Genomic DNA, 24,806 nt, shown 5'->3' with positions numbered 1-24,806 from the left:
TCAGCTGTGCAAGCAAACGAAAACCAAACATGCTCAGCAGGCCAGTGGCGAAATATTTACCGGCTGCTTTGCCTAGTGACTTGAGACGTGCAAAACTCTCCTTGTGCACACTGCAGGCTACTGTATCTCTGTCATAATCAACGTTAAACACAGCCCAGCAGCTTTTGGGGCGAGCAGCCATTATTTTTTCCACCTAGCGAAAAAGGAAAAAAAAAACTTTTAGGTGATGTCCAGCAGTAGGCAGCTACAAAGAGATGACTAAATTTTAGAGCTGTGCGAATAGCAAAATTTTGGGTGCGAAGCGAATTCGAATAATAAAGATTGAGTGCGAATCGAATCGAATATTTTCGAATAATTTTCGAATATTTCTCAAACATTTTTCGAATAGTTCGAAGTGAAATTACAGAAAAAGTTGCAGAGAATCCCTAAGTATGTTCTTATGAGATAGCAACATGAAAGTGTTTCTTTTCGCTAGGTTGATGAAGCGCTGGTGGGGTCATATTTCATAGTTGTCTTTCTTATCAAGAATGAGGCAGTGTAGAGGCCGAATTGTATTTATGTACATGATTTGGCGCAGCCAAAGTGTTGCCGACAACACTTTACGCGTGATAGGCAGAGATGCCATTTCCTCAGCCTCTCCTCCTCTTTCAACTTCTGTGGAAGCCCAACTGATGTGGCGGACAAGGGTGTGCTCCCTCGAAGTCCGGAGTTCCAAATCTGCCTCGTAGACGTCGATATATAAGAACGTCTGAAATTTTGGATGCTAAAAAGCTTCGGCGTCCGATTTTTTCGACTTCCTGCCCAAATTTCAGGTCCAAAACAGCATTAATTGAGCCCCCAACTCTGCCACATCTTTCATCTCCATATTGGAACCAGTGCTTTCTTGAGTTAATACATTTGCGACCGTAGCGGAGCTTGAAAGGCAGCTTTGCCGCAATACGGGGGTGTGATGAGGTGAAGCATGTTGAAAATCTAGGGACCACTTCTAAACGTACGTTGACTGTCTCTTGGCTAAGTTCGACCGTAACGGCCCTTGAAAGGCAGCTTTGCCGCAATACGGGGGTGTGAGGAGGTGAAGCATATTGAAAATCTAGGGACCACTTCCAATCAGACGTTGACTGTCTCTTGCCTAAGTTCGACCGTAACGGAGCTTGAAAGGCAGCTTTGCCGCAATACGGGGGTGTGATGAGGTGAAGCATATTAAAAATCTAGGGACCACTTCCAACCGGACTTTGTCTCTTGGCTAAGTTCGACCATAACAGAGCTTGAAAGACAGCTTTGCCGCAGCACGAGAGTGTAATGAGGTGAAGCATATTGAAACTCTGAAGGGGTCACTTTCAACCGGACATTGACTGCATTTGTTTTTGGGAAGTTCGAATAGTTCGAATAGTAAAATTTCAGTGCGAATCGAATCGAATAGCAAACACTATTCGAAAAATATTCGAAATTTCGAATATTCGCACACCCCTAGTTAATACATTTGCGACCGTAGCGGAGCTTGAAAGGCAGCTTTGCCGCAATACGGGGGTGTGATGAGGTGAAGCATATTGAAAATCTAGGGACCACTTCCAATCGGACGTTGACTGTCTCTTGCCTAAGTTCGACCGTAACGGAGCTTGAAAGGCAGCTTTGCCGCAGTACGGGGGTGTGAGGAGGTGAAGCTTATTGAAAATCTAGGGACCACTTCCAATCGGACGTTGACTGTCTCTTGTCTAAGTTCGATCGTAACGGACCTTGAAAGGCAGCTTTGCTGCAATACGGGGGTGTGATGAGGTGAAGCATATTGAAAATCTAGGGACCACTTCCAACCGGACTTTGTCTCTTGGCTAAGTTCGACCGTAACGGAGCTTGAAAGGCAGCTTTGCCGCAATACGAGAGTGTAATGAGGTGAAGCATATTAAAAATTTGAAGGGGTCACTTTCAACCGGACGTTGACTGCATTTGTCTTTGGGAAGTTCGAATAGTTCGAATAGTAAAATTTCAGTGCGAATCGAATCGAATAGCAAACACTATTCGAAAAATATTCGAAATTTCGAATATTCGCACACCCCTACTAAATTTTCAAGGTTGCACAGACAAAGAGACAATTGAAACGTACATTGTATCTCGAATTTCAAAAGTGCCTTCCTCTGAGAGATGCTTATTTGATAACATTGAACCAACTAACCAAGTTAGCAGCATCCCGACAACCCAGCAAAACTTGCCTTGGATTTGATCAATTGCTCCTCTTCAAATGCATCCCACTGTCCGTCATTGTGTCGATGCGCACTCATGGAGAACAGTGCATCAATGGATTCATTCCATGAGCCAGATTCACAGTACTAAATGAAAGAAGAAAACAAAGAAACAAACAAAAAGCCCGTTGAAGATTATGAGGTACGAGTGTGACTAAAGCACAAGACTGCATACATTAGGTATTTCTCGAGACTTGGTGCACGGAAGATCTGAACCAGGGGTGTCAACATAATGAAATCGTAGGGTAGCCAAGTTGACCGATAGACACACGTGCCTGTCTGTCTCCATAAGTTTGGCCCACTTCAGTGCATTCAACTGCAAAAGCAAAAGTTATGAACATTTCAGGTTACACTTCAAAGTGTGTTCAGTGCCATAACAAAGACGTTTGTGAGTAAAATGGTGAAGGAATAATTGCTTACATGAATTTTGCCTCAATGTGCAATTAAACGAGTCTTGTAAAGCATTAATTTGTTCTTTTGCATAATCCCTGTGTTTTTTTTTGTGCTCAAGGTAGTTTGCATCACAAACTCTATTACACATTTACATATGTTGCTAACTTGAGTTTCAATCTTCATGCACACTATTGCATGCAGGCAATCTAGGCTAACAGTGCACATAGAAAATACATCTACTGCCAAAATCTCACAAAACGAAACGCCAGTGATTTACATGCAAGTGCTTAACTCACCATGGGCACCGACTGCTGGCATGTGTTATTGCTCTCCTGGACGATAGAGGGATAAGCTGAGCGGCAGAACTTCCAGAGGCGTCGAAAGTGTGTTTGCAAAATGACGATGTCGGCAGCCCTGCAAATTAAATTTTTTAAAAATGTGCATAAGCTAAACATACGCCCAGTGTGATATGTTGCTCTCCTCAGTATGGATGTTTTTGTTGACGTTTTCCTGACTGTAAGCATCATAATAAGTATATTTTCAAATACTCTTCATGTTTCTTCTACGTTTTTGTGGAACCTGACAAGGGCTTAGTTAAAGATCCCACTATAGTTGCACAGTAGCATTGTAGCGATTAAGTTGTTGTGAAGCCCAATGAAGAAATGTCACATTCTGGCTGGCTGTGCACGTCACATTGTGTTGCAACTGCCAGACTTTGACACTATTCTATATGACAAGTGATGAGAGGCTCAATATGACACTGAAATCATGCAGAAATTTCTCTCACCTAAAGAGTGGCGCTAGTCGATCAGCAACCTCTTTTGGCTTCTGATCAAAGTCTGGTATCTCCAGACCCAAAACCAAGGTTAGATCCTTCCTTAGTGAGAGCCTAAAATGCTGCACAAAATCGAAAAAAAAGTGCGCATTAAGAAACTGCATGGTGCAGGAGTAAGTCATAAAATCCCCAAGAGTTCCACCAGTTACAGAATTTTCTGTTGCTGATTTGTGGGTGTAAGACTAAGAACACCATTTTTAAGCGATTCCTGGGGGGGAGACGCTGCAAAAAAACTAAAATACTTCAAGCTAAAATGCGTCAGACTAAAATACGTTAGAGCTAGCGTGGAAATGAGGCTCTTAACAGCTACTAGCATTCAGGCAAACTCCTAGAAACAAACAAATGGCTGAAATTCTCGACAGTACAACATTTTCTTAGTCTACTGAGGAATTAGTAGAACTAAGAAAATTTAAGGACATTATATTGCAATGCCTTAAGAAACCTGTCATTCCATTAGCAATTTTTGTCATTAAGAAGCAATTTCTTAGCACCCCACCTTTCCATGTTATACACTGATTGAAAGCTGAAAGCTTAAACTGTGAATCACACTTCCCCGAAACAAAATAACACTAAAGCCATACTCAGCAGTGAAATTATTTTCTTAAGGTGACTGTAAAGGCGTATAAAGACCACATACTGAGAACCACTACTAAAACAAACCTTAAAGGCAAAACATACTACGCACATCAAACCTAGCCGGCATTTCTTGAGAAAGAAATGATGACGCAAATTATAAAATAACGGGAACATGCTTCCCTCACTTAATTTGCCTCTGTTCCCTCATGCAGCATTTAAACACTATTGAATAGCCAAAATACTGTCATTTTGGGCAAACTTTAATCCTATAAATTACTCCTTGTGTATGATTTACTAACTCTAGCTAAAGCTATCATGCCCTTTCGAAACAACATAGCAAACCAATAAATGCCCTGTAAATTATGGGTCTACTATTTTAAATACTAAATGCACTAACAGAATAGTAAAAGCTTACAACGATATCTCCAAGCAAAAGTAATATCTGTGCAGTCTTCATATAGATATGACACTATTTTTTATTAAGTTTATGACAAAACTGGAACCCCAAGCCTATGAGATTAGCATAGCACTTAATTTCATTGTGGCTCACCGCCAAGTGATTTATGGAAGGTAATGAGGCACTACACAAACATTCAACAATATGAACACATACCTAGGAATCTGTTTTTAAGGGTGCCTGTTTATTTTGATCTCATTTTCCTATGCCTGACCTTGGTGGCTGCATAAACAACAACTTAAGTGCACCACACTATGCCTTCATAATATACTTAACCTAGCACTATGCAACAAATGTCAACATGGCGCTGGCATTTACCAATGCCTGCATTTAATATCAACTCACCTGAAGCCTTTCATTAAATGAAGACAAAAGAGGCGATGCTATATGCTGGTTTAGCACTGCAATTCCATTCAATTGTAGCTTTGAAATGGATGCTGACAGCTCCTGAGCATACTGTGTGACATTCCTCATGGGTATCTTCGACACTTTTACCAAATACTGACGTCTTATGCCAAATTTTTCTTTCAGTAACGTTACAGGGTCTTTAGCTGAAAGCAGAAAGAAACAAAAGGTTTAATGTGCTAGTACTAGGCATAAAAAGCACCACCTAGCTGGAAGCCATCACAGGATAAATTATATATATATTCAAATCACATCAACCTGAACTTTGAGGAGTCCAGGTCTTTGTTTGAATCATCTCAAGTTCGAACTATCTGCAATTTGATGAAATGTAGTAAGAGGCAAGTCTGAAGGAACTCTCTTTTTTTCTTCATGTCTTTCTTCTTCTGATCTTTCTCTCTATTTCTTCTATCTCTTTTTTGTCTCTGTTTCTTTCTATTTCTTTCTCTCTCTGTCTATTTCTTTCTATCTCTTCCTCGATCTTTGTTTTTTCACTTTCTCTTTCTATTCCTTGATTTCTCTTTCTCTCTATTTCTCTCTCTCTCTCTTTCTCTGAGCATGTGGTGTAAGGTGGAGTGCACACGCCTCCGGACTTTGTTAATAAAGTTCTTCCAATCCAATCCAATCTCTCTTTCTCTTCTGTTCCCTTCACTTTTTCTTCTCTCTCTTTATTCGAAATCAAATATAGAGTGGAAATTTCAAGCTGCATACAGGAGTGTTCACTGGTGGATTTCAAGGACATTGCTATTCACTTCTCTAAGTAGTGCAAAGCCTATTCCTTCTGCTGCCTTCAACACTGTAATGATAATTAATACAATAGATGGATGACAAATAGGAGCATAAGCTATCAATCAAAGAGATGCAGTTTTCAAGCAGACAAGTAACAAGCTTAATTTCCTATAATTAGCTTTGCACTAAATATGCACTAAATAAAAATGAAGCTTAAGCAATCTTAGTAACTTACTCAAACCAGTTTTGAAGTTCAGGTGTGCCACATCAATAACAAAATGGGAGCAGTAAACCTCTGGAACATTGTCGATTTTTGTCCACTCTTCACTAAGAACACAAAGCAATGGACGGCTTGAGGTGGGGACACCTGTAAAATATTCATAACTTAACACACAAGCTGTGCTGCAGTCCCAAAGTCCGACAACACACACACATTAAACGTGTATGTTTTATACCTTATATACAAAAAAAAACTAAATTAATGTTAGCAGTCACTTGAGTAAATCTGTAGTAGTATATAAGATATTTAATAATTGGGTAATACTAGAGCTGTGCGAATAGCAAAATTTTGGGTGCGAAGCGAATTCGAATATTGAAGTGTGAGTGCGAATAGAATCGAATATTTTTCGAATACTTCGAAATGAAATTGCAGAAAAAAAAGTTAGAGAGGATTCCCAAGCATATTCTTAAGAGATAGCAACATGAAAGTGTTTCTTTTCACTAGGTTGATGAAGCGCTGGCGGGGTGGTGTTTCATAGTTGTCTTATCAAGAATGAGGCAATGTAGAGGCCGAATTGTATTTATGTACATGATTTGGTGCAACCAAAGTGTTGCCGACAACACTTTACACATGATAGGCAAAGTTGCCATTTCCTCAGCCTCTCCTCCTCTTTCAACTTCTGTGGAAGCCCAACTGATGTGGTGGACAAGGGTGTGCTCCCTTCAAGTCCGGAGTTCCAAATCTGCCTCGTAGACGTCGATATATAAGAACATCTGAAATTTTGGATGCTAAAAAGCTTCGGCTTCCGATTTTTCGGACTTCCTGCCTAAATTTCAGGTCCAAAACAGCATTAATTAAGCCCCCACCTCTGCCACTTTCATCTCCATATTGGAACCAGCGTTTTCTTGAGTTGATACATTTGCGACCGTAGCAGAGCTTGAAAGGCAGCTTTGCCGCAATACCGGGGTGTGATGAGGTGAAGCAAATTGAAAAGCTAGGGACCACTTTCAATCGGACGTTAACTGTGTCTTGGCAAAGTTCGCCCGCTACGAAGCTTGAAAGGCAACTTTGCCGCAATACCGCGGTGTGATGAGGTGAAGCATATTGAAAATCTAGGGACCACTTCCAATCGGACGTTGACTGTGTCTTGGCAAAATTCGACTGCAACGGAGCTTGAAAGGCAGCTTTGCCGCTATACCAAGGTGTGATGAGGTGAAGCATATTGAAAATCTAGGGACCACTTCCAAGTGGACGTTGACTGTGTCTTGGCAAAGTTCGACCGTAACGGAGCTTGAAAGGCAGCTTTGCCGCAATACTAGAGTGTAATGAGGTGAAACAAATTGAAAATCTGAAGGGGTCACTTTCAATCGGACGTTGACTCTGTTTTTGGGAAGTTCGAATAGTTCGAATAGTAAAATTCCAGTGCAAATCGAATCGAATACCAAACACTATTCGAAAAATATTCGAAATTTCGAATATTCGCACACCCCTAGGTAATGCATAATTTAATAGCATGGACACCATGCATAATTACTAGCACAGACACCATGCTAATACAAGATGTTTACAATCAACAAAAAGCATACGTCTTCAGTTCTTTTGCAGTGCCTGAACAAATGTGCAAAGTTCTATTTCTCATGCATTTTGAAACAAATCCTGAGCTTTTAGATGATTGTGTCAACAGTTTAACTGCCATATAATGTGAACAGGTCTGTTGCCTTCCATGCCTTGCAGGTAGGGTCTGCTGTGTGTGCCATGACACAGCAGACAGTTGAAAGAATCTAAAAGAATTAGCTTTAAATATCGCATGCATGGTCCCAATCTCAGACATCAAGTTTCATATGACCACTTATGCAGGGTTCCAAATATCACGCAGCACGATTAAAAAAATAAGAACATTGTTACGCAAAGCACACCTAGTGCATATTGTTGCCAGTATACTATAGTAGCCACTAGTAATTTTTTTGCTAATGAGGTTTAGTTAATTAGTCCTTATGTTTACAACTCAACAAATACTGACCTAATCATTAAAATGTCACTGAGGCATATGTAGGCATGTTCAAATGACATCTAACTGCGCTATTTTCAAAAAACGCACTAATTGCGTGCTCGTTTTTTGCTAATAAAGAAAGCCCGCGAAATCTGAGAAATGACACGTGACTAGACTGCAGCGCACATCAGGAAGCAGCGCCCTCAAATAGGATCACTGTGAGGTAGCAAGTCAAGACCACGCTCCCACATGCAAGCGTAGTCACGTGTTATTTTTCATATTTCATGTGCTTTCTTTATCAGCCGGAAAAAATGAGCACGTAACTAGTATGCTGCTGAAAATAGCGCAGTTAGGTGTCACTTGAGCATGCCTACATATGCCTCATTGACATTTTAATGATTAGGCGGGTACTTGTTCAGTTAAAAACATAATTGGAACTAATTAATTAAACCTCATTACTGAAAAAAATTAGCAGTGGCTACTACAGAATACTGGGAACAATAATAACTCAGTGTGCTTCACGATATTTGGGACATCCTGTATATTGCCTGCCTTGTAAATGGCCCATGTGCAGAATTTTCCTGTAAGTGCACCAGGAAACAAAGCATGGCCATGATTTCGTGGTGCTCCAAGGCAGTTTTAAATCACTGGCCATGATTTCGTGGTGCTCCAAGGCTGTTTTAAATCACTGATGTCAGTGCATACTTTCTACTTTGTCCTCATAAGAGATACGGTATATTTCTACTTACGCAACGACATGAGGTTGCCCCGAGGTAGTCTTGGGCCTGGTACATCAACTTTTCCTGCACAAATAGAAAGAAAGAAATAAAAAGGATCAGGTACTGTTGATAACTCGTTCCCTGCAAGCCACTTTGGTTCCAAGATTGAAGTGAGTTGAAGAAGCTTCATTTATACTCTGCCATTAGGACCGGTATCCATTGGTTTAGTAAATGGTCCCACGTGAAAACAGTAGTGAACTAATGCACTGAACCAAGAAGATACAGCTATGAAGTACAACACGTTCTGAGAGGGAAGAAATGACATCTTACTTATTAATTCTGGATGGTTGTTCTGTGATGAGCCTACAAAACAAAATAAAATGTAAGAATTCTTCCTGCCCATGTTTGGCTTACCAGATGGAGCAGTTTGATACATACGTGTTCTGTTGAACGGAAGCTTCACTGGTCCACTCCGTTTTAATGGCCGCGGCCTCTGGTGCTGGTAACTTAGGTAATCTGAAACAAGAGAGAACACTGGCACACTGCGCATCTCAATAAAACAAAAAACTACCCTTCATGCATTTCGAGGCCGAATGAGAAGGAAAAAAACTTCTGGAGTTTTATGTGCTAAAAATATGGTAAGATTACGAGGCCTGCAATAGTGAGGAACTCTGGAATAATTCTGACCACATACGTGTTATTGCATTTGGCTCATCCAAATGCGAACACTGCTTTTTGTGCTTAGCAGCATCACACAACATCTGCTAACCTCCATAGCTGGTAAAGGAAGAAAGAAAACGTAGTCATTATAGCTGTCAAGGAAGCACAAATGTAACACAGTCACGCATAGAGTTTTATTCCTAAATACAGTAGAATCTCGATGATACGATCACGGCTAATACGAATTTCGGGATGATACGAATTTTTCTGTGGTCCCGGCCAAGGCCCATTAATTTACAACGTGCTTGAGTACGGTTGTTACGAACTGATTTTTGACCCGCGTCGTTTGATACGAATAAACGCCGCCCCACCCAACGCAACGTTGGCCCCACCGACGGCCGCGGAAGATAGCAGCGTGCACTTACGGCGCTGGAATGCGTGCGGCGCCGCCGGTTTGGCACGTTGCCAGCGCCGCCGGCGAGCAGCGCGCGACAGCCTCCAAAATCTGCGCGTATCGGAGGCCGGAGTGTGCCTTTTGCTTTCTCTTGAAGATTACGGATGGCGCTGGCCACGTTTTTTTTTTTTTCTTGGTGCGGAGGCAGGCCGGCAGGCGGAGACGCCGGAGAGGTAGAGGCACGGCCCGCGGGAGCTTCTTTCTTCTATGCGTGCCGTCGGACGGAGTGGTTGTCGTTGCTGTGCTCGAGCCCGCGTTCTTGCTTTGTTGTGATTGTGCCTTTTTTGCCGAGTGGCAGCAAGCTATGTCTCGCAAGCGGAAAGCCCTCTCCTTTAAGGAGAAACTGGACATTCTTCGAAAGGTCGATGAGGATCCCAAAAGAAAACGGACGGAGTTGGCTAAGGAGCTAGGCCTCGCAACGTCGACATTAAGCACAATTGTTGGACAGCGGGACTCAATAATGAAGATTGTGCTTTCATTCAACGTCAACGCGAGGCAAGCGAAGACAGCCCAACACGTGAAGCTTGAAGAAGCTCTTCTGACCTGGTTTAAGGAGGTTACTGCAGCTGGTGTGAACATCGATGGCAAAGTGTTGCGTGAGAAAGCCGACGAGATCGCACTTGCTCTGCGCATCGACGGATTTCAGGCCTCAGGTGGGTGGCTGCACCGTTTCAAGACGAGACACGGTCTCGTTTACAAAAGCGTCTGTGGGGAAGCGAAGAAGGCTGACGCGACTGGCTCGCGAAGCTGCAGTCACTCATCTCTGGGTATGAGCCTCGTGATGTTTTTAACGCAGACGAGGCTGGCCTGTTTTTTAACCTTCAGCCTGAGAAGAGCCTTTGCTTAAAAGGCGAAGCGTGCCAAGGAGGCAAGAAAAGCAAAGAGCGAATAACGGTGCTTTTGTGCTGTAACGCCGACGGGTCGGAGAAACTTAAGCTGACGGTAATTGGCAAATCCCAAAAGCCTCGGTGTTTCAAGCGCGAGAGCCATTTGCCGTGCGTCTATCGCGCAAACAAAAAGGCGTGGATGACGGCGGCCCTGTTCGAAGAATTTCTGTCGCTCCTTGACAGAAGGATGGCCTGCAAGAATCGGAAGATTGTTTTGATTCTTGACCAGTGCGCCGTCCACCCGAGGCAAGTAACGCTTCAAAACGTCAAACTGATCTTTTTGCCCGCGAACACGACGACGCACCTGCAACCGCTTGACGCTGGAATAATAAAAAACCTCAAGCATCATTTCAAGGGCCTTCTTGTGCGCCGCCTACTTGCCAATATTGACAGAAAACACGAAGGCGACCTGCGGATAAGCCTCCTGGACGCCATCCATTTTATCGCTATGGCTTGGGATCGAGTAACGCCGACTACCATAGCAAACTGCTTTGCGAAATGCGGCTTCTTCAGGAGTTCCGAAGAGGTGCCCTCAGAGCAGGAAGAGCCAATTGAGGGTTGGGAACTGCTTGATGCTGGGTGTACAGCTGAAGACTTCTGCACGGCGGATGACAACCTCGCCACTTGTGGTGCGCGCACGGTGGAGGATATTGTTGAGGAGGCCACATGCGAGGTTGCCGATTCCAGCGATGATGGCGACAACATAGACGAGGGCGATGGTGAAGGACTACCACCGGCGGCTGAAACGCTGCACGCGCTCGACGTCCTGAGGCGTGCTATGGCCGCTGATGAAATCAGCGACGACACGTGCACGCGTTTTTACGGATTTCAAAGAAGTCTGCTGAGTGACTTCGCGAAAAAAAAGAAGCAGAAAGACATTAGAGATTTTTTCTGCAAGAAATAAATGTTTTTTTATGTGTTCCTAAAAATGAGTTTGCCTCTGACTGTTAATTTAGCTAGTTTTACATGTGTTTCGGTGATACGAATTTCGGCTAATACGAATATTTTTCGTGACCCCGCGGGATTCGTATCATCGAGATTCTACTGTATAAATGCTAAAGGTGGGAATAAAGGTAGGGGCACGTGACAATGCACACATCTTGGTTTCAGTGAATTTGCACTTAAACAACAACAATTAACCCTATCAGGGTCAATGACATCCTCGCTTGTATGTTCAAAAAGCGTGCCTTTTTCGTTAAATTTTCTTTGGCATGTGCTGCCACGTTGCAAGAATACATAAATTTTTTTTTTCTTGTGCCGATGTCTCTCTGTTTTTTATTTTATGCTTTACTACAGCAGTGCACCAACTATCGCTTGCGCATCCAGTCGCAAGCGGCCATGCAGCAGCCAGTTTTGGTTTCATCCTCCTGACGATTTCCGCTTCTTGCGCCCTCAAAACTGATGATTGTCTGGTTTAGATTCTCGCAAAGAGTGGCCACTTTGTTACTCCCTCGCTTATTGCTCCCCAAGGTGCGATTACACCCGTTTCCGTGCAGGCGCCGACTGGCACAAACAATGCCATTGTGGTTGCATTTCCTGTTTTGGGGACTCACTAAAACCGCTTCCCTCATAAGACGAAGGATTATTACAGCTTTCTCACTAGTTTTTGCTTTCCGGAGGCGCATACAACCATACAGTTTTTTTCAGTGCGCTCACTCGCACAGTTCACTTGCACTATGGAAGTGCGCACCGGTTGCTCTGCTGCAAGTGAGTCTAGTGGCGATTCCTCCGAATCGCCGCTCGATTCCCGAATCAAAATCTGATTAATTGGATGTCAGCCGTCATATGAGGAGTAACTTCTGAGTTAAGACTCGTATTGTTGATGAACGAGCGACATCTCAAAAGCGTGCGCGGTGAGACGTGGCTGATTGGATCAAAGGTGACTTGTCTCCTTCCGTTTTTCTATTTGATGGCACTTCAAGCACATACTTTTGCATGTCTGTGAACTGCTTATTGCAACGCACCAGTTTTTAACGGTCGTATAAGCTTTTTTTAGGATTTATTTCACTGGTACTCATGAATAAATTATGTGTATGTAACAAGAAATGATTTTTTTTGTCACTTTATGGTCGCTCTAAAAAAATTACAATTTTTTCTGAAATAGATTCGTCTGAAGAATTTAAATCAGCAATAAAAAGAATCGACCCTGAGGGTTGCATTTGGCAAAAAAAAAATTGACCCTCAAAGGGCTAAAAAATTTTCTGATGCAGGAATTTGGTTGGCAGCTGTGTTAAGGGAGAAAAGCTTGAAAACTGGCGAAAATCATGACTGGGACTGCAGATGGATTACAGTGGCAAACAAAGAATATGAAACAAAAGGAAAAACTCCCATTGGGTGCACATCTCACAATCACAAGAGTGAACAGAGAACTACTTTGCTGCCTGTTAACTAAAAACCAGTACTAACTAAACAAACAATGCCAGACATTTCATTGAATAAACAAGAAAAAAAAATGCTGCCTTGTTGCGAAATTTGAGGAAAAGAAAATCAGTGGCACACACAAAGTTTGAATGGGCAAATACGCACACCAGAGACCTTACATAAGCTAGATGCACTTACTCTGCACAACTGAAGTCATTCGGCCGAACTTTTGGAAGCATGCACTCTTGTAGTTTTCATAGTCCACATTAAACAATGCAACACATGCTCCCGTGTTGCGATCAAAGGCTTTGCTAACCTGTTCAAAAAATATATATATATAGAAGGTTTCTTAAAAGTGAATGCTCTTTGGCTAAAGATAAATATTAGTTAATGGACATTTTCAGTATCAAACAATACTTCAGCTTTACCAGATCCCACAGCAGATCCCCACATGGTGTTTTTAAAAAATGAGATAAAGTGCTTGCCAATGACATTCTTCTTACAATTAACAAACCATACCTAAGCGAGTTAAATACACTGCTGAATCAAATTTTAAAAATTACAAAAAACAGCCTAGAACAAGCAAGCAAAATGCATTACCTGTGAGCTAACTACAATTGCTAATGACAAGCAACCTCAGTTCACTGATATTCTACTTAAAAACAGTCATAATATTTTGCCATATTTATGCTTAAATTGAGCATGCCTTAGTTGCAGCCCATCTGCTGTGGCACTATTTTTACGTATTTCAAATTTCGTGGCATGGTTGGCATGTGAAAATATTAGTGTTTTAAGGAGTGAACAGGAATCTCCAACCTTAGCAAAGAGTTGATCTTCAGTTTCGTATGCCTGCCAGCGCTTGCCCTTTTGCCGCAGAGTGCAGAGTGCACCACGAGGTTGTCGCACTTCAACCCACTTTTCAGTGTCACAAGCCTGCAAGTGGAGTAGTAACATATATATTACATTTTTTTTGGACACTCACACTCTACAAAAATAAAGTAAGGCTGCGTTTCCTTCTAAAGGCTGCTTAGGTGAGCTGCAGTTACGATAATAAAAGAAAAAGCAGGCACTTTGCAGAAAGTGCAAGGGATACATTCTGCACTCCCAGTTACAATATGCCAAATTAAGATAAAATTCTGGGATATTACATGCTTAAACCACAATTTTATTATGAAGCTTGCCATGGAAGAGGACCCTGAATTAATTTTGATCTGTGTGCGACATGACCAGCATCAAAAGCTATAGAGACAGTTTTACTAAACCCAATAAGCTTTCATTTATTTTGCAAGCAATCTCAGTATTCATCAAAATAAAATATTCAAAATGTCATTGAAATTAAGCTTTTTTTTTCACACCATACTATTCGAGCATATTTGAAGCACCTTCCATGGCAAATATTGAGGGTGTGCACCATAAATTCCGATAGTCATACTGAACTCATGTGGATGCCTGCTCACTCTGGCAATCCCAGAAATGAGGCCGCTGATAACATAGCCCAAGGACTTATTATCCGGGCAAATGGTGACCCCAGCCGGGATTTCTCGAGAGAGTGGGCACACACATTCTCTGAACTCACCAAACAAAAACGCCTTGCCTGTCGCCTCTACCCCCCTCCCAACCCCTGCCCTTCCAACTCGCAACAAATCATTTGTAGGCAACTCCAGACCCGAACACTTCCCACCCCTCAAGTCCTATCCCACTTCTGCCCCATTTCTCCGGAGTGCACTCTCTGTGGAGAGTCGCCTGCCACCTTAGACCAAATTCTCTTTGGCTGCCCTGCCGATCCTCCCCCGCAGGGGCATCAGTACATGGGAGGAAAGGGAGGCCCTCCTTGCGTCACAGGATCTGGACGCACAGCTTCACTGTGTGGACCAGGGTGCCAGTGCCCTGGCCCTGCGTGGTCTGGACACATAGGCGCAATGTGTAACCGTGCGGTGGTCCAGGACCCGTAAAGGGCCCCAACTCACTCGCCCAATAAAGTTTTTCCTTCCTTCCTTCCATGTAAAAAGAGTATCTGTCGGTGAACATATACTTGGCATAAAAGGTCGAATTTCAGTATAATGAGATTGTGATACAACGAAATAAACTGTCAATGTTAACTTCATTAAATGAGAGGTTGAACTGTACATTATGAGCATGACTGCTCCTCCTCATTTTTCCTTGATTTAATCTTTGCACAGCTCACGCATGCTAATCTACAGAAACAGCCTCACGTCATAGTCAAGCAAACCGCATGTAGGACAAAAACACGTTAGTGTCAAACTTACCTCAGCATAATTAAGAACTTTTCTCTGTTGGCAAAGATATGTGTCACCTGAAGCTGAGAACTCGATAATGGCCAAGTTCACAGAAAAGCAGGCCTGCTTGCCAGTACCCATGTGCCCAAGCCAGCGTAGAGCAGTGTCCTATATAAGCCAAGCAAGGACGATGTCAAATTTTTGTGCTTCAGACTACCGCTCACCTTAGTCTCATTTTTCTGCTTGTTTATAAAACAAGACACAGTAGCAAAAATACTGAAGTCAGATTGATGGACAATGCTGCCTCGTAAGGAATTGAGCAACATTTACCAACAAATGCACAAGCAACCTATGCTATGTTTCCAATTCCTAAAGCATTATTGAGAACTAACAGACAATCAAGCTAAGGAAAGTATAGGGGATGTTATTTGTAGCAATTTCTTCCCACTTATATTACAATTACTATAAATAACATCCCCTATACTTTTTTTGGCTTGAATGTCTGTTAGCTCTCATTAACGTTGTGTCTAAGAAAGAAAAACAAGCTCTTAAATTCCCCTTCGTTCCTCAATTCCTAAAGCAGTTACATGTGATGGCACACGCAAAGAGAGACCTAGTTCTGTGAAAACAGTGTAAAATTATTGGATTTAGTTTTGTGAAAAAAAATAACGAAAAAGAATGAACGGTAGTCGAGCATTCAGTTTCAGTTTTCTCTACAAACACTTCTTTTTCCATTAAACAATCTTAGTAATTTTTGCCTTACCACAGGAACAGTTGGGGAATGGTTGGGTATATCGAACGTGGATGGCAGTGCTACTTCACAGTACCCAAGTGATTGCCTGTAGTGGGTCTGGAATACCACCAAATGACTGAACCTGCATGATATCAGCAAATTAGACAACCGTAGCATAACATAACACTGCATAAGATTACCTGAAGATGTCTTGAAGGCGAACTGCCATTACAGTTGGAGGTGCAGTAACGTCAACAACATCCAAGCTGACCACAACTTGCAAGTCATTGCCAAATAACTCGTGAATCACCTGAACAAAGAGCACGCATTTAGAAATCTTTTCATTAAATAATTTAATTTAACCTCTTGGAGGAAATTTTTTTTTACTTTGCTCCTATAACACACGACAAAAAATAGAAAACTTTTAGAATAACCATGCTGTCTGCTATGAGAACATCAATGAGAAGAAATATACATATGTTATATCCCCACATGAGTCTAGAAAGCACCTTGTGAAACAAAATTTTAAGAGACTTATTTGAATGGAGTCCTTCATATAAGTAACGAATTAAAGCAGGCTTTTGTAAGGTCTTGGAAACATTATTATTGCCCTTTAAAAAATGTATTTGTTCTTGCATTGCAAAAGTATAACTTAAATTTTCCGGAGATTTTCCTTAATTTTATACATGACATTTCAGTGACTTCACAGACAGAACATCTTGCACATTTCCCATGTACTTAAGTAGTAATGGTAGCACTTTAACTCCCTCAAAATATGGTCATGAAGAAGCTGTAACTATCATGTCCAGGGCATACTAAATATGCCCAAGACAGAGAAAAGAAGGTAATCTCATACAGCCAAAGTAATTGTGCAGTTAACAACCAATCAGATGGCACACAAGAGCAGTATTTTTGGTAAGAGCAAAGAATCGCAAAGTCAAAATTTACGCAGTTCAAGGATTATACTTACAGCAAGGGAGTCCGACAATTTGGCAATGCTTTGAGATGTTCTGTTCACATTCAGTAAAGCAAGTCCATTGAAACCCTGCTCTCTCAGCACTTGTGCTGACAGCTTGCCAAAGGCCAGGCCTGCTTTGGAGCCATACGTGATGAGGTAATCAATGAGGCTGTCATCGTCAAAACCAAGAAACAGCGCCATGTCACGGCGCAGCTGCCTCCAGCGCCATGTTCCTCCTGGGAGCAGGAAACATGCCATCAGATGCGCTCAACAAGATGTTAGAAGGTGATCGAAATAAGTCACTTTAATTAATTCTTAAAGAGTTCCTGAAGCGATTAAGTGAAAAATGATAGACAACGTAAAGAGATCGAAAGACTGTGGTATGGATTAGAGAGTAGGAGATGGTAATATGCAGGGTAGATAGCCGATGGTGTATTAGACTAGCAGAATGGGTGTTGAGGGGAAACAAAGTGCAGTTGAGGGTGACTGATACCCTAGTCACGCGATGAAATTATGAAACTTGTAGGCATGGAATAGTGTCAGCTGGTACTACGTAAGAGTCGTTTAATTATGATAGGAGAGGACATTCATCAGTGGACACAAAACATGCTGATAGTAACAGTGATACAGAGAGGCCCTATGGTATTACATAAGGGCAGCTAAAGTACATGTTTTTATTACTCTCAAGATATTAGAATGAAGACTGAAAAAAAATAGAAGCATTAAGTTACCAACATAGTAGGAAAGCACTAGAGTGAATGGAGCTGAGAACCAGGTTACTTTACAAGAGCAACATAGCTTTTGGAATGCATGTTGGGTATGCCTTATAGTAGAGTGATGCCAGGTTGCTTTGAGTGGTCTGAGGCGATGAATTGGGTGGCACGGTTCTAGATTCTTTTTAACCCTTTGGGGGTTTACGCCGGACATGTGCGGCGTCACCTAACAGGCACCAAAGGGTTTACGCTGTAAATGTACGTCACTTCCATTACGTTTAATATGTGCCCCTTTTTTGATCAATTCTCTTGCTAGGCACGAGCGACCACACTTCGGGAATACATGGAATTTTTTTCATGTGCCGATGTCTTTCTGTTGTCTTTTTTTTTTCTTTCCAAAGCGCAAGAAAATTTTAGACAAATTGTTTCTTAAATAGAATTGCCTCAAGAATTTAATTCAACAATAAAAAATGCACATTTTTGGAGTGCATTTCACAATAAAATTCAACCCTCACAGGGTTGAGCAGGAAGAGAGATGTAGTGGTGCTAAGAAAATCACAACAGTCAGTGTTCTTTTTACTTCCAGGCAATGCCAGCAAATATTCATCATTAATTGTGTATAGTTATCAGAAGGCACAGCTACGTTCAGGCTGTTAAGCTAGCACTTTTCCTGTCATGTCATAAAGTGAGCCATGACGGTAGGTGCTGATCCAGTCTGATTACAATAACTTGTACTAGAATTAAGTAATTCTTGATAACTTTTCAAATAAAAATTCTCGTCATTGTTGCCTGACAAAGACTGAATTAAATAGGCTTCTGCAGCCCCATTCATTGATGTTCAGTTTCATCTGAGCAGTTCAATAGTAGGCTCAGACATTATGGAAAAGAAAATACTTGTAGTGGTCACACACTTGGAACAACGACAGTCTCTGTGGCTTGATTGAACAGTGCTCCAGAGAAGACTAGATGCGTGCAATATCCCTGGGGTACAGCAGCTTCGTCCTCAACGTTCTTGGAGATCACACAAACCAAGGGTCGCTCTGCAAAAATGAAAAAAGAAATCTATTACAACACATGGCAAGACTACACTTCTTAATATTCAAATTTGGATTTTAAGCTTAGCAACATTACAATTTCCACATTAAAAAAATTTTTTGGGGGCCACTTTCCCATTTACTGCCTTTATTGCATGAAAAAATTGGGTGCAAGTCAGGTTTATAACAAAAAACACGTCCAAATTTTTTTCACGCTTCTCATCAAATGATTCATTCATTTTATTCTTCCTTCATCAAAGACAAAGCGGCGACTTGAGAAACATGGCAGTGTAGTCGTCATAGTGGCTGACATACTCAAATACTAATATATGCTTGGAACACTATTAATACATGCAATAATACAAATATATCTCAACTAATTATATAACACAATTATAAGTACAACCAGTAACCATACAACTAATTAGTTGATGCTTCATAAATTTTCTTTTGATGAATGCTAATTTTTAACTGTCTTTGCTGGAGCGATCTGCTCCAAGGAAAAAAAGCCAGTTACTATAATCTCCAATGCTTCATGAATGAGGAAAAAAAGGTCTTTCCAAAACAATGCGATTTAAAAGACTAAAAACACATATCTCAGTAATGAGGTACCTTAAGCATTCCTTCACACTGTTGCTGTTGCAAGTGCCTATAAAGTTGGAATATTCTAGGATGCATTAACTATGCTGCCCTTTAGGCTGCAGAACAAATTTCTTGTCTCAATTACTGCACATAGCAGTAAAATTTACCTTACCGCTTTCCAAGCTGCACGGAATTCCCACAATCTTCAAGAAAGTGCTCGAGATGAATACATCCAGCCAATTTTCTACCTCAGACAACCGCCACAAGTTTTCTGTCACTGTGAGTACGTCATGCTTTGCTTGACGATTTAGAAGAAACGGATCCACTTCACTACATGAAGCAGCATTCCCAAGAGAAGTGTTCTATATAGACATCAGCAAGACTTCCAGAGTCATTAATACATGAGGCACTGCCATTACCTACCAGAAGGGTAGTCTTCAAGGCTGCTGCTTGTTGTTGCCGTGCCACCTTCAGTCTCAGATGGCTCTACAAAACCTTTCAGGATTAAAAAAAAAAGAGCGTTATTCACAATGGCTACCTGAAAAATCTTCAGAGATACCGCTGAAGTACTCTGCTAACAACAAATTGATGTATTTATTGGCTTTAAAAGCTTTCCTGGGAGGGAACATTGTCATATAACTTGATGGTTGAAGCTACAATAAGAATCAGCCAGTCCCATTAACAACAGCGATGATAACAGCAACAAAAGGAAAGGCGAGTAGCTCAGAGTATTTCCTTTTACGAAAAATTTTCCATCCAAAGTGCTTCAGAAACACTTATTTTCTTATTAGAAGCTTTGATGGTTGCCTGGTCACATGCCAATTAAGGGGAGATGCTACTCGAAGACACTTTTTCTTTAATATTCACCCTAGAGCAATGAAACTTGAGCTCCTTATAGAACTTTTTATGCTGATTTCAAATATATAATTAGTTTTCTTGCAAGTTGCACACTTTTAGTTCTGCAACATGACAAAGTGAAAAACTGAAGCATCTTGCCCCCCCTCTTTTCAGACCTAAACTTCAATAATTTTTTACAATTGATAGTTCATAATGTTTCAAATAAAGTGCGGAATGCAAATAACTAATTAGGAAGTCCATACAAAATATGTACTAGACGTGAAAAATTTTAACGTTGGAAGTTCATATTTCTCCTACCCTAGTGAAAGTTTACATAACTTTTTTTTTATTTTATAATAAGAATATCGAAACTTAAACAAGATAATTGCATTTCTCGTACTTTGGAAAAACTTTGGGAAAAATTTCATGCAGATCTGAGCACCAGAAGTACCCGAAAAAGGAGGGGCACATTGACAAAAATGGCAAAATTTGTGTTTTGAGAAAAACGAGTTTTAAAGTCAAAATTGCATGTTTATTTATCAAAGATGTCATTGAATGCAACGAAATTTGTACACAAGAAAGAACAATCCTCCTTGTAGTGGCCACTGCCATTAAAATGCGCCAGCACCATAGGTTTGGCCCTCACGGCTCTTTCGAGCTGACTCCTCGACAAGAGATTTTTTCTTCAGCGCACGCCGACAGGCCCTTGCTTCTCCTGTTAGTTTTTGAGACATTTTTTTCTGGCGTGTGCTGTCCCGTGATGTGCCAAGAGCAACCAGATCATGAGACGGGAGCACGCCAAGCTCTTCCAGAACACGTTCAAAACTAGAGTGCCCTCGATTTAACCAACATGTTCAATGCTGTCATATCAGCAATCAACGAAGACTCGTCGTCCTGCGATTTTTCTTCGTCTTCGAAGAGTCCGATCTTTTTCTGGGAGGCACTCACATATTCGAATGCCGCGGCAAACTCATCGGACGCATCGGCGTCACTGCCACTACGCCTTGCGGCAGCAGACGATCTTTTCGTGGTTTGAGTGTTCGGCTTTGATTTGCGCCGGCGTCCTCAAAATTTGTGCGTCGCGTGAAACTTCACAGGCCGGTGAACCGCGCTTCCTACGGCTTTCTTCATCCATAACGGATAAGCACTCGAGAAAAGCGTTGTTCAGCTGCGCTGCTCGATGAGACACGGATCCTGCAAGTAGGCTTCACAGCACACACAAGCGCGCAGCGGCCAATGGCGGCTCCCGATCCGTACCACGTGATTTAAAGCCAGTCGCGGCGCTCGAAGAAGGCGGCAAAAGCGTGCTTCTCTTTATTATTTCTTGCGCTGCAGCAGCGCGGGAAACTGTTATTTGAAGAGTGAGGCTCGGCTCTTCGCCTCATGCGGTCGACAATGGTGAGCGGCGGCGCATTATCAGTGGCAAGGTGCTCGAAGATGACACACTTTCGGCCTTTTGACAGCCACCTTGTGCTCTTTAGACGCAATTTTAAAGCATTTCCAGTTGAGTCTCGACATTGATTTTTTTTTTCAGAACAGTAGAGGTACTAATCTTAACAAAACAGGCGAAAACAAAAAATCGATAATTTTTTTACAAAACTCGTGTTTTTCGACCCGCATCTCCCCTTAAGACCCTTCTATAGTTTACAGAAGATCTCAATGAAACCACAAAGACGAATGCAATTTTCATTTATGTAGTTTAGGGCATTGGCAAAACACAATATTCCACCTTGCAAGCACAGCATCAGACATCAAATATCAAGGGAGTACTTGGCCTTTTTCACTGGAATTGACAGACTGTAGTCCTGATAATACAGAAATGTACAGACAGCACATGGTCTAATTGCCATGCCATGCGAAAGAGAGATCTTACAGTCATGTAGAGATAGATAAGTTCTTTTATTATGGCAAGGGAGGACCGAAGGTCATGGATGAGGAGATTGGGGGAGAGGAAGGGATGGTAGGCACACAGTAAATCATGCGCACCAAGCCGCTAACTCCGAAGTGGGCTAATGTGACAAGCTCGCAGGGGTGCTCGAGTACGTCCTTTTGTACCGCTTTTAAATCGCGATGTAGAAAAATGGTGTTGTGCCTTCGATGACATAGAGAAACTTTTACAACCGTGTTTCACCAGCACCAATGAGGCAGGACTGATTAGAAACCAGACCATAACTCAGACAGCCAAGCACTATCACTTCACATCACCCTCTATAGTGCCTGCCGCACTAGCAGTCATTGTAGGGTAACAAAGTACAGTAGACTCTCAGTAAACGGAAATCTGTTAAACGGAACAACTGCATCTAATATAATTGGTTTCATACTTGTATTCTGCACTCCTGTTCATCTCTCAGTAAACGGAACTCCTGTTAAATGGAACACATTTTCCTGGTCCCTTCAGGTTCCGTTTAACGCGAGTCTACTGTAGTATTATAGGTAGCTTACCTTTTTGAATCCTTGGTATGCTTTTCTTTGTATTTACACTTTCATCTAGAAGAAAATGTGCAATTATGTACGTAGTATTAGCAAGCCTGTTATTTGAAATGTTATACATTGAGTTCCGATTTTGTAAAGACATGGCCATGCATTAAGACTAATTGCTTTTCATCTTAATATGAAACGTCCTGTAATTTTTAATAAGACCAACACACTGAAAATGCCATCCTAGCAGTTGAATACCCTATGCATACAAAAAAAAGTATATATATATATATATATATATATATATATATATATATATATATATATATATATATATATATATATATATATATATATATATATATATAGTGCTGCAATTGGTAGATTTAAAAATTTCTTACATGCATACTTCTACACTCCGTCATCATGATGTAAGTTATGGTACAGCAGGTGCAAAAACAAAACCAGTTGAAAACACTAGATCCACAGCTCCATGCTGAAGTGCTCACCTAACCACTGCCTTAGAGCTTTCATGCGTGCATAAGGAGTCCCATGGCAACGCCCTGACGAGTCTTCATAGTCGTAGTTGAAAGCAGCCACACAGAGAGCATGAACACTCATTGAAGCAGCGATCACCTACACCAACAACAGTAAACTTTATGTGCATATGAACAACAAACACATCTTATTCAGAAATTCTTATTACAAACTGGCAAGTGCAGCTGGCGGCTTATGTACAGCGTGAGATGGGAGAGCAGAGAAAGCGTCTCAGTGACAGCCTGTCTGCGAAGCAGGCCTGCAGTGCTCATGGTTATATTTGAATCTTTTAGCAGGAGCAACTGCTCCAATACAGCTCAATTATTTTTGAAGAAAAACAGCACATGAGAAGACTTGGGCAAAAAAGAGAGGAAACACACATTGTACTGTTTAAGCACCATGACCAATTCACATGTGAAGTACCTGAAGCCTTTCACATTAACAAGTCATGTGGATCTTGTGCCAGCCAAACCTCAGTGATGTTGCACAAAAAAAAAGTTTTATTGATGACCGTATTCTTTTTCTTTTTAACCTCACTCGTCATGCATGGTTTCTCGTTTATAAGTTCTTGTTTCCTTCTAATAAACTTTCAGTTGTGAGCAGCGCTGCGTATGTTCCCTCTCTTTTTTGTCTACATCTTTTTGTGCGCTGTTTTTCTTCAAGAATGAAGAAGCACCAACTAGCCCAACTTGCCATTTTGTGGCAGCTCATTTATTACACCTGTGTATTTTGGAGGTACGTTCACACAAATTATTAATTTGGGAAATGTCAGTGAACATGTAAAATGCATGCATTCTCTCACTTATCAGCATTGGAAAATGTTTCCCAGCAAGAAAAGCCCAAACATGGTCTCAATATCATTCAGAAGAGCAATTCAAAGAGCAATTTGCAAGCATGAAGGTGGCTAGTGGAAAACAACATCTAATGCATAGATCTTGGGTCGCTGATATTGACAACATTGTGATAACACTGATACAAAGTTTCATAATTTATATCTTAATTGCCTCCTTTTTTCATCTTTGTGCACTAAGTTAACACATTAGTTGGTATTTGTCAACCGGTACCCCACTTTCCCCATCCTTTACTTGAGACCAGTCTATAAAATTGCTGGCTCCTTGGCTGTTCCCTTACGGAGGTCTACACAGTACTATAATGCTGCTGTTGCAGCGAATGAGTTTGAACAATTGGTGATGTTTGATACTTATTGTTAATTAGTTATGTACATACATATTGGTCATTCATTACACAAGATAAATCGAAGCATGTGTTCAAAGGTACTACTATAAAGAAAAAAGAAGCATGCAGGTGTGGATGGGGTGGCAGTTACCTTGCTCATGAGAGTAGATGGTGTCTCAAAGGAGTGAAGAATGTTGCTCAGCTGGCCAACATTGGTCATGGTATAGTCATCCTGCTTATACGTCCATTCTTCTTTGCTGCAGACCTGAAAACAATCGGCCAGAATGGTCATCTGAGCATGGCTGTAACTGTTTCTGCTGCTGAACATAGCTAAGCTGATTTCTCTGTTGTAAATTACTCTCCCTCTGCTGGTGTTCATTATGGTTATGTCAAACAAAGAAACGAGCCTTCAAAATTCCCTTCTTTAATTATCCCTCTGCTGTCATATCCAATATGTGTACAGCAAACATTGCTAGAATATACGCATTATATAAGAAAATGAGAATTATAGACATGTTTTGCATTTGTGCGCACACTATTATTGCTCGGCTCAACTGTGGGTTTTTAGTACCATCAGCAGCACAGATATGTCTGCAGTTATTACATAAATACACCTTTAAATTGTTTTCTTGCACTATACTTTATTAAATAAAAATGTCAGGAA

General features: G+C 41.3%; 1 protein-coding gene across 1 annotated transcript in view; it reads right to left on the bottom strand.

Annotated features, from left to right (window-relative positions):
- LOC119397654 (uncharacterized) overlaps positions 1 to 24,806 on the bottom strand; it is a 69,551-nt gene that overhangs the window by 19,883 nt on the left and 24,862 nt on the right. Inside the window, exons 20-40 of the mRNA XM_037665078.2 lie at positions 24,294 to 24,407; positions 22,939 to 23,065; positions 22,454 to 22,498; positions 19,598 to 19,669; positions 18,470 to 18,598; positions 16,858 to 17,081; positions 16,088 to 16,197; positions 15,918 to 16,029; positions 15,185 to 15,322; positions 13,734 to 13,850; positions 13,116 to 13,233; positions 8,994 to 9,071; positions 8,886 to 8,918; positions 8,586 to 8,639; positions 5,862 to 5,993; positions 4,841 to 5,046; positions 3,415 to 3,524; positions 2,924 to 3,041; positions 2,410 to 2,550; positions 2,205 to 2,321; positions 61 to 193 (exon numbers count right to left, since the gene is read on the bottom strand). Of these exons, the coding sequence (XP_037521006.2) occupies positions 61 to 193; positions 2,205 to 2,321; positions 2,410 to 2,550; positions 2,924 to 3,041; positions 3,415 to 3,524; positions 4,841 to 5,046; positions 5,862 to 5,993; positions 8,586 to 8,639; positions 8,886 to 8,918; positions 8,994 to 9,071; positions 13,116 to 13,233; positions 13,734 to 13,850; positions 15,185 to 15,322; positions 15,918 to 16,029; positions 16,088 to 16,197; positions 16,858 to 17,081; positions 18,470 to 18,598; positions 19,598 to 19,669; positions 22,454 to 22,498; positions 22,939 to 23,065; positions 24,294 to 24,407 (2,428 nt within the window). The remainder of the gene's footprint in view (positions 1 to 60; positions 194 to 2,204; positions 2,322 to 2,409; positions 2,551 to 2,923; positions 3,042 to 3,414; positions 3,525 to 4,840; positions 5,047 to 5,861; positions 5,994 to 8,585; positions 8,640 to 8,885; positions 8,919 to 8,993; positions 9,072 to 13,115; positions 13,234 to 13,733; positions 13,851 to 15,184; positions 15,323 to 15,917; positions 16,030 to 16,087; positions 16,198 to 16,857; positions 17,082 to 18,469; positions 18,599 to 19,597; positions 19,670 to 22,453; positions 22,499 to 22,938; positions 23,066 to 24,293; positions 24,408 to 24,806) is intronic.

Source organism: Rhipicephalus sanguineus, chromosome 6 (genome assembly GCF_013339695.2).
Source record: "Rhipicephalus sanguineus isolate Rsan-2018 chromosome 6, BIME_Rsan_1.4, whole genome shotgun sequence".
Classification (NCBI taxonomy): domain Eukaryota; kingdom Metazoa; phylum Arthropoda; class Arachnida; order Ixodida; family Ixodidae; genus Rhipicephalus; species Rhipicephalus sanguineus.
This window is presented reverse-complemented; position numbering and strand designations above follow the sequence as displayed.